Consider the following 10411-nt stretch of genomic DNA (forward strand, 5'->3'; position numbering starts at 1 on the left):
ACACACACACACACACACACACACACACACACACACACACACACACACACACACACACACACACACACACACACACACACACACACACAACATAAATAAAAAGCCCTGGTTTTGATTTGTAACTCACGGGCAAGACTTGACATCACGTCAATCAAATTTATTTCAACACAGCGGTGAGGACAGCCCACACTGACGAAGAGTACTGAACCCGTTTTTGAATAAAGTGGTCTTCAAAAGGTTCTTTGTGGGACTAAAGGTTCCATTAAGAACCCTTTTAATCCAAAGAACCCTTTTGGAAGAAAGAGTTCTTCAAGGATTGTTGAAAGCATGGATATTAACTGGGAACGCCCACAACCCCTCAAAGATTGTGAACCACGATCGCTGTGGTTTGTGCACCCCGGCCCTATAAAGGTTCTAGATAAAACCCTCGATATATAAAAGGATTCTCACTAGAGGCCCCTGGGTGGGTTCTTGTTAGCACCTTTAGAAAGTGGAAAGGTTTTGGATAGAGAGACTTCCGGGTGGAAACACCATTACAGTATATATAGCAGTCCAGTATTGGGACCGTCAAGATGGTTTCCCACCTAACCCTGCCTCCTCCTTCTTGCAACACAGCAGCAGCACTGTTGGGTGTTAATGGGGAGAAAACATAATGTTGATGTAATACACCACAGCTCGGTTTTCCTGTACGGTTGACTGCCAACAGTTATGTTAAGTCACCTAAAAAATGATCTATGGAGAATTTCCCCTGTAGAAAAATAAATAAAACACCATATCATTAGTCGGCAGTCTTGTCCACCACATTACAGAATCAGACACATCAGCAGGTGTGCCGTTAAAGTGGCCGCTTGGTGCTGTATATACTGCTGGCCAGCTCTCAGCCAGACACACAGCTCCACATGTGGCAGAGTAAGGGTGAACACAGGAAGGGCACTCAACATCCACAGAGGAAAAGCTGTGACTCATTCAAAACATGTGTCAAATATACAGTTTAACCCTGCAGGTATCAAAGCGAAGGCCGATCCCTGAGGAAGCTGTGCCCGACTCAAGCTGCTCACCCTGACTTCTTCTGCTACATGTTAGTGCCGTGTGCTTAAGTTTCCACAACCATAAGACCAGTCGGAGTCCATCCAACGGACCCAGAGCTGCAAAATCCACTGCTAGAAACTGAAAACAACCCTTTCAAGCGTTTCATTCACAACTCTTCTCCGTGCTATGTTGAGCGAGTAAAGTCAATATTGGGATAGAAATGGGTTCCGTTGAGCCGGGCGCTAACAGGCCATGGCTGCAGGGTTTCTCTGTTCTCTCACACAGCTGAGATGTGTGTAGTCAGCCTGCCCTGGGGGTCGGCACGGAAAACTCCTGCATTCAAGTTCAGTAGGAGTGTGGGTCACAGAGAAAGGGAGGGGGAGGGTACTTTTTACTGTGTCATAAGACTGTCTGACACGAGCTCATTAACAGACACAAACGCACAAGCTTGGATGTTGAAAGTACTTTGTTCGACTGCGCTTCGACATTGACTGCATAGTAGGATTTTGTTTTTTGCTGGTTTTTCCTGCCTGGCTGGAAGTTGTTCAAACGTCTCATCTACCTTCAGGCCTTCTGGTATTTTAGCACCGGGACACTTGGGGCTTTACTGCTCATCAGTGAGCACTACAAAGACCGCTGTTGGACCAGAGCCTTGACCACCAGCTGCCAGGAGTCACACTGGGATGACAACATCAACTGCAGTGCTTAAAGTGTTAGAGAAAACAAACTTTCATGTTAACCACTGAGGCCTTTTTCAGATTGTTTTACAAGGAGAGAGAACTTTTGTTTCTGGTTGGTTTTCCCAGACGACTGGTGTTAATACTACAGTGGCAAGGTTTTTTCTTTTGTGTCTAGTCTGAAGAGCCAGACCTGTGAGAGCCCCAACCAGTTACTATCCAAGTTTCAAATTCACTTCTTCTCGCACTTGTAATTGTTCTCGTTTACACATTATGATTTTGTCACAACCTGCATTTCTTCAACCGCCTTAATAATATAATTAAATAAGGAGGGTAACACATGTCAGGCCCTAAAACACAATGGATATAAATAACAGCGGAGAGTCTGGCGCCAAGTTTAAAACCTCTTAAAATGGTCTCCCCGACTTTGAGGAGAGTCTTTAATGAAGTTTGTAAACCAGCAGGAGACTGTTAAAACCAAGTTGGAAGGAGGGGCCGGGAAATAAGGACCAAATGTGCCGCTCTTTGAGAGGGGGAAAAAAAACCTCCTCTGACTTCACCTTGGAGACTCTCTTGGCTCTTTTCACACAGACATACGTGTCAACCTCATGGTGTCAAAGCAGTAACGTCAGAGGAAAGGTGCCCAACGGTTACCGCAAAGTTCTGTGTGATGAAGCCTGAAGAGAAACAAGAGGGAAAATGACCTGCTTTCTCCTGGAAAACGCTGCAGTAAAACACTGAAGTTAGAGTGTGTGAGTGTGTGTGTGTATGTGTGTGTGTGTGAGACAATCTGAAGGGCTGAAGACTTCAGGAGAACTTCACCAACGGTCTCTTCAGATATAACTTGCATGGGTTAAAATGAGAGCGGGTTACATTACAAATATGTGTTTTTGGTGCTACAACTCTTGCAAACACTTAAGATACTTCCTATTGTGCAAAAAATAGAAGGGATCTGGGATTATCAGACTATTTGAAATGTTAAATAAATCACAACAAAACACAGACCGATTAAAAAATGATGATGAGCAGAGAGTCTTCTTGCAGCACCATATAACCATATAGTAAAGCTCCCTTGAGCGCCTTTAAGGAGTTCAAAACACTTCCCCAACAGAGAAGAAGAGGTCTTGGTCTGTTCCCTGAGTGAAAGTGACGGCAGGACAACACAACTGTGAGGATTCAGCCCTCCCACCCCACCCTGGCTCCCAAGAAGAGCCGAGTGGCCAGGACTACAAATCAATGGTGGAGTTCATTAATGAAGAGGCAGGGCCGGTCAGGGAACAATAGCCGTCAACAACAGCCGTCTCGGACAATCTGGGCCAGGACACTCTGATGGATGAGACGGTCCCATTTACCCCCAGTGCCCCTAGTGTCCTACCCCCTAACCTCTGTGTCGGACAGAGAGCAGACAGTCTCACCTTTCACCTCCATCCCCTCCACCATGTTGGACTGAGAGTTTCACCATCCTCCGAACCAAACAGACCTACCAGGACCGACAAAAGCCAATGGTCTCCACACAATCTTGGTAATAAATTCACTCCCACCATCCAATCACTCATCCAATCACTCAATCCAAGCATTCAAGGAGGACGGTGTACAAGAGAGTAAAATCATATCACATCAAAACAGTCAAAGCCCATCGGGGGATAAGAGAGATCATGGCTTTGAATCGATTGTTGACAGGACCGTGACCTTCGGCCTTGGTAGATCCACGGGGAGAGCTGCTGCATCATAATGAGGGCCGGGTCAGAGCCTGTCGCTGGGTGATAACACAGACCCTGCTCTACCCGGCCCTGGAGGCTGGAGAGACACCTCTCATTTCAAACAAAAGATCCCATTGGAAACACTGAGGTCCCACATAGAGGATCCTAAAACCAATGAGTGATCCACCACTGAATCTGTTAGAATCCCGGACTAGTAGCGTAGTGGTACGTTTATTCTCCTGGACTGTTTTGGACAAAATATGAGTTCAGCATACAGCAAAAATGCTGTCTTATCAATGTATTATAGTCCAATTACTGTTCGGCTATTGGCATGTGCACAACATCAATTCAAAAGTGCCAACCTAACGTACAAGGTGCCACAATAAATCAAGCGTTTAACTGTTGACCAAGTTAGCTCAACACATATAGTTAGCACCATGAGTGTGGACAACACAAATAAAGTGCATCATCATACATCTCCTGTTGGGGATAACTTCCCAGAAAATAGCATTCAAGTCAATGGACAACAGGTTGCAGAACAAAACGCCTGCTCTCTGCTACTGTTTTGTGCTGAAACGTCTCATTTAAAGCGCAACGATTTATGGCCGATGTGCTAACAACCGAAGGCAAGCGTGCTCTCGTAACTCTTCTCCATGTGTCAGTCTGCCAGCCTGTGTTGATGCTGGAGTAGTTCCCGAGCAAAGGGAAGACCTGACCTTCTTCTGCCCAAATTCCTCCCCCCATTCCAGGCAAGGTTGGTGGGTATACGGCTGAGGCCTGGCTGGGGACAACAGCTGCTCCCGTACAACAGGTGGCCTGGAGGAAAGTTTAACAAGGCTCCAGACAGTAGAATTATCGATGCAAGGACAATCCACATTTAACAGCTTTAGGGACACACTGATGGATCTACAAGCACTAACGCACACATGGACTAAATGTGCAATCTGGCCCAAGTGAGCAGTCCAAACCCCCAGCCACTCCGGCCAGTCTTCAGTATAGCACCTAAGAAGCTTAATGCTTCCTGTAATTGAAATGGGATTTCTGGTAGGATCAATGCAGTTCTGTCTCCTTCCTTCACCTTCACCCTCACTCTACATCCTACATCCTGTCCCACTGTCCCTTGACTTTGGTGCATAAACAACAGCAAGGCAGAGCAGGCCAAGAACATTGAAGCAAATTCCTGAGCAGGAAACTCTTGGTTTTGAGTTCAGAATTGTCAATGAGTTTTGTCATTTAGCTGTGCATTTGTGTTTAAGAGCGATAAGCAAGTTAGAGTCACGCTGGATAGTGAATTAATATCATCTTGTGTTAACAGGAGGTATGGGTTTGTGTCAAGATAAAGCATGTCCCCAAAACAACCGGGGGGGCCTGAGATTAGGATTAGAGGTGCTATAAAGAGATGAGAGACTAAAGACTCTCACAGCAGGCACTGTGCTTCTTTAACACTTGAGTTCACTGAGACTCTACTGACCACTTTACAAGCACCATTACCTCGCGGTACACCAATATTAGGAATGTTTGAAATAGTCCGTGAGAACCAGACTGGAGGCTGGTGTGTCCTGCACAGCCAGGGCCAACAGTTGCCTGTGGATGCTGCGAATACCGCCGCCATTCCCAGAGGTACTCCCTAATAACCCCTCAACAAAATCAAGCAGCAAGGCAGCGTGTGCATGGCTTGCATACCAGTGTTATGGAGCTCTTTAGGATGAAATAAAAGCTAGATGGAAGACTAATGACACTAACTTTCAGGACTGAACCCCCCCCCTCGATGGAGCTGTGTCTGTTTTGACAATGGGGCATCTAGGGACAGTAGCTTAGTTTATAAATGCTGTGGTATCACAGTGATGTTGTGGTATCATTGTGATGTAATACACAATGATACCAATAACTGATCCACTCCGCCAGAGAATTAATTCACCATTAAAGCTTTGAACGCCTGCCAGATGTGCTCACCAAGCCGTAAGTGCAACGACATGATATTACACAAATGTGCTTGTATTCGTACCTGAGCTAGAAGTGTACGCACTTAAGATCTGTTCAAGGAGACAACTCTATTGATTGCATAATTAGAGGAGTCTCTCTCTGCCAGGCAGGATTCAGTAACTGGGTCGTAAAAACAACCAGAGATGCAAAAATAGACCTAAGAGGACTACAATGTGTGCCAGTTTCTGGCCTCAGATAGAAATCCCTGTGAGTTTTTATTGGGCGAGACAAAAGCACAGGGGCATTTTCATCAAGATCAATACTTACTTTTGATAGACCGAGGTCAGCTCAGCCCTCGGGGGCCGATGCCTCCTTCAATGGGAGGTCACGTGTACCTCATGAAAAGTTAGGCTACTCACTTTACAAGTGTGGAGAATGATTTTGTTAAACGTTAGCATATCTCACAACGGGTCATTCAAATTAAATTCAAATAAATAAATGTAAAAGTATCCATCAAAGTTATGACTGGATTGGATCTTAGCATTCCCAGTGTGCTGGAGTATACACTAGTGGCCATTCAGATCATTTTGAATTAAACGTTGAGGTGAAAACCAGATTCTAGAACTCTTATTTCTGAAAAGTCTGGACTCTGACCTCACCAGAGGGGGTGGAGGAAGAAGAGCCATGTGGCACAGGACCACAGAGGGGGGTGATGACACAAATCCTCTTACTGGATAAACAGGTTTTTATTGCTGTGGTTTTACCACACTCGCACACAAACACGCAAACACACACACACACACTGACACACACACGCTCTCCGAATGGCCTCTTAATAGCCAGCCATTTAAAACTACTTGCCTAATTAAGGTTGTGTTAGATGCAATTAAGTTTAGAAAGAAGTAAATTACACAACATTTGTGCTGCCATTTACATAAAACCTCTGAGTGCTTGAGTCCCTGCTGTTAATGTGTTTAAAGGCTTCCAGTAAACAACCAGGTCTACGGGTCAGTTTTAAAAGGTCTTTAAAGAAGGTGAGGCTGTAAGTCCAACAGCTATTTTAAACAAGCACAAGCACCCTTTGGAAATACAGAGCGCTGGATGCACCATCATTAGAATATTTGGGGTAAGATTGTCAGATAAACACTGTTGATTTGGGTTAACGCCTACTCTATGGTCGACATACACCACATCTATTGTTTCTATGATCGGACATACAGTGCACAGGTATGTCAATGGTGTGTATAGCATTGGTAACAGGATTGACCAGCAGAACCTGTCATTTTTAAACCATCTGGCGCAGCAGATTTACACATTAATCACATACCTCTACTAACAAATTAATCTCCGTTACACAAGTTACAGCCACACAAAAAGCGAACTTGTATCCAAACAGAACAGATGTATTGATTTAGAGCATGACCAAATGCAAGGCTTTACTTAAAGAGGGACTCCACTGATGTCACACATCAAAGTCTGTTTAATGGTCTCGGGCGGTGCTATTGCATATGCAAAAAAAAAAAAAAAAAAAAAAAAAAAAAAAGATTGTATGAAGCATTGTGAGGCTTCAGAGGAAGCAGCAAGACGTCTGATTAATTGTCTCTGAAAATCTGGGGCTGTGCAGTGATGAAGAAGTGAGCTCACCAGACCACAGTAGCCTGCTCGTCATCTCTGCTCGACGCTAGATTAGCCACTACTACCGTAACACACCGGAATCTCAGACCGAACCGTCAGTGGTCTTGTTGCATTGTGGGTAATGTAGGTGTCAGGTTTTTTTTTAACAAGAAAGACGAATGTGTGGAATAAAGAAGACCATATGTCTGGTTCTGCCACATCAAATTGAACCATTGTTGTTTTAAACTGTCCATCATAAGTCTAAGAACGTTATAGGGGTGTAATAAATGGCCAACAATAGTCTACAGTTGCTTGCTGGCTGCACTTTGAGAATAGGCTGTGTTCTGAAATGATGCACCGGCACACTGTTGCATCACAGAACACTGTGCATCTCCAATCCGCCCGTCCTCAACTGTCAGTTGAAGGGGAAAAGCTAAGAAGTGAGAGCGTGTACAACAAACCTGCCATCTAGAGAAGGTCAGAACAAGCACAATGCTGAAAAGAGCTCCATCTGATGTTTGCATTCTCATGGAGTCTTCGTGAATATACAGACTATAGATGCATCATTAAACTCAAGGGTAAGAGTCATCCTCCTGATGGTTAGTCAACATTTCAACATAGTCAACAGGAATATAAAATCAATTTTTAGACTTCATAAATGACCAGCTACTTGTGGTACATATACAGATGTGCTTTTGTCTGCGTGCCTGTGTTTGAGATTCCAGGCAGGCCGGCAGACAATAAGTGGAAGTGTTCCCCGTCCACCGCAGTGTTTAATTGGTCAAACAGACCAAAGGGAGCGAGGTCTTGTTGTCCCAACAATAAGGCCTCGTGTTCCCCGAGCCTGAGCGCGAGGAGGTCAATGTTAAACACCGAACACACTACTCCACATCTCTGCAACAACAGTTCAGCAGCTTCAACTGCAGCTCATCACTAAAACAAAGCTGCTGAGTTTGATTCTCGACCAAACCTCACAAACCAGCAATTACTACTGAGCTAAGATTTTTTTTTAAAAAAACAGTTAAATCCACACGCTCATTTGCTTACTTCCACAAAAAAAAAGCACATTCCACTCGAAGCTGGGCTGAAATGCTTCGCAATAGCAGATTCATTTGCCATTTTTAAAACCAGCAGCAGCAGAGGCATGTGTACGTACCTGAGCAGGTGTATGTATGTATGTATGCATGCATGTGTAGCTCAGCCTTCTGCAAACACAGGTTCAAATTAAGTAAGAGAAACGCTGACATTAGACACCAACGTATAATCTCATCTCTGCACAAATCATGCATTCGGATGTCCGTTTTTTTACTACAAAAAGGTGTAACACACAAAATTGTTCTGTCATAAATCCATTCATAGGACAACTAAAACTTTTCCACTGTGAAATCAGGAGGGACCTTTCCTCACAGGACACAGAACATCTACACGCGTACTCCAACCTAACAGAGCAGAGACACACTAACACACCGAGCTGCTCATGTGGGAAATTCTATTTTTACCATCAGGCAGGGCGAGGCTCTACTATACAGCACACAAAGTAGGGAAACTATAACAAGGGAGGGAGGGAGGGCTGTCAGGGAACAAAGCGGAAGTGTCCTTCCTCCTGATGACCTGCAACACAAAGTGTTCTCTGTGCACACATACAGTACGATGCGGCCGTGAACAACAGAGTAACATTTCTCCCTCCATCACTGTCGGAAGCCAAAAGCACTTGCATTGACCACAACTGAAAAGTGATGTATGTATACATTGGTGTCTCAGTTTAACCTAAATATGTTTGCAGTCTGTTGTCGTTTTGTTTCTCAATGTCGCTCCTGTTTGTATCGTCTACGCAGTGCAAAGACATTGCAAGTACTGCATGTCTGTCTGTCCCTCTTCTATTGCTCTTCTGGAGGTTTCTTCCTATTTCCCCATTTAAGGGTCTATTCTGAGAGTTTTTCCTCATCCAAATGGAAGGTCTTCGGAGAGAAGGGGTCACATGTTGGACAGATTGTAAAACCCTTTTGAGGTTTAATTTGTTATCTATGATTTTGAGCCTATATAAATATAACTGACTGGACGATACCTGCTCTTGCTGGCTAATTATCGTGGGGGTAGAAATAATTATGAAGCTACTGTATAATGGGACAATGGAGGTCCAGGACAGCAATACAAATCTTGATAAACAATGTCTGAACTGGTTAGAATAAGAGTATGGATCATGAGGGAGGGTATGGTGCACAGGATGGCAATTTATTTTACAATTTGTATTGAGGTGACCCCCCCCCCCCCCCCAACTCTGAGCTGACATGAATCAAACATACTAAAACATTTTGTAAATAGTATGGAAGGATAGCCCAACATAAATTACAATCCCTATTATGCTCAGACTCGTGTTTATGGGGACTACAATCCTCACTCACCTCCTCCAGAGCAGACACTGTGTTCCTGCAGTGGGACATCCTGGTGGTGAAGTTAGAGGCAGTCGGTGATTTATAATCTTCATTCGTCTCTGCCACAAACTCTGTAACTGTGATTTGGTCCGGCATGGTTAATCCGTTTGATGGTTGTGAGAAGAAGACGCAGAAGATGAAGATGAAGAAAAAGCACTTTTTGTAATTCCCTTTTTTAGCACATAAAAGTTCACAGCAGCAGCAGCAGCAGCAGCAGTAGTACTAGTAGTGTCTCTGAAGGTCCCCGCGGGTTGTAAACCATCTCTGGGTATGTTTATGTCATTCCCTTGTTTGCTCCCAACACAATCCAGTGCAGCGGTGTTGCACGCTGGCTCGAGGAGTTTCACCGCGCTGTGCCACACACAAGGTGATGGTGTAGGTTTATATCCTGACCGGCTTTCAACCCACTCACTCGCTTTCCATTCAGATTTTTTTTTTTTTTACCGATCGTCGTCTGGTCACAGGAGAAAGTGGAGCTTCCTCTGACTCTGGAGTCTGTTATCCGCTCTCGGTGATCGCAAACCTCCGGCAACGCGGGGTGAACAACTTCTTCCTCCTTTTGCCCGGAGAAACAACAACCAGGCGTTTTCAACGGGAGCGCAAGAAATTGACAAAGGTAGAGGAGGGGATTCAATGGACACGCAACAGCCAATGAGGAGCAGCAGCTGGTAATTAAGAGCCAATCAGGATCCACGGAAGGCGTGGCCTCATGCTGCATTCACGTAATCCTCGTACACTATTAAGTCCATTTAGCTATGTGTGGCGTTCAAGTCCCCAACTGCCTCATGAAAAGTGGCTTAAAGCTGTTGTGTGTAAAGTTGTTTAAATTTAGGAAACATAACTAACACGACTAGTTAATACTACTAGTTAGCAGCATTTTTCAGCAACATCAAAAGTGTGTCAGTCAGCACTTGAACATGTTGGTTAGCTTGTATTAGATTGAAACACAAGAAAGACGAAATGACGAAAAAAGGACAATTGAAAATGAACAAAACACATACCAGATTAAATTAAAAACGTTTATCATTTAGTGTTT

At 44.4% G+C, this 10411-nt stretch overlaps 1 protein-coding gene across 2 annotated transcripts in view; it reads right to left on the reverse strand.

The window, feature by feature from the left end:
• asap2a (ArfGAP with SH3 domain, ankyrin repeat and PH domain 2a) overlaps positions 1-9964 on the reverse strand; it is a 48297-nt gene extending 38333 nt beyond the window's left edge. For both annotated transcript variants that reach the window (XM_031847866.1, XM_031847865.1), the window contains exon 1: positions 9346-9964. In XM_031847866.1, coding sequence (XP_031703726.1) covers positions 9346-9471 — 126 coding nt within the window. In that variant the 5' untranslated portion in view covers positions 9472-9964. The remainder of the gene's footprint in view (positions 1-9345) is intronic.
• Positions 9965-10411: the final 447 nt, after the last annotated feature.

This window comes from Anarrhichthys ocellatus, unplaced genomic scaffold, assembly GCF_004355925.1.
Source record: "Anarrhichthys ocellatus isolate YVR2014 unplaced genomic scaffold, GSC_Weel_1.0 scaffold7, whole genome shotgun sequence".
In the NCBI taxonomy this organism is placed as follows: Eukaryota; Metazoa; Chordata; class Actinopteri; order Perciformes; family Anarhichadidae; genus Anarrhichthys; species Anarrhichthys ocellatus.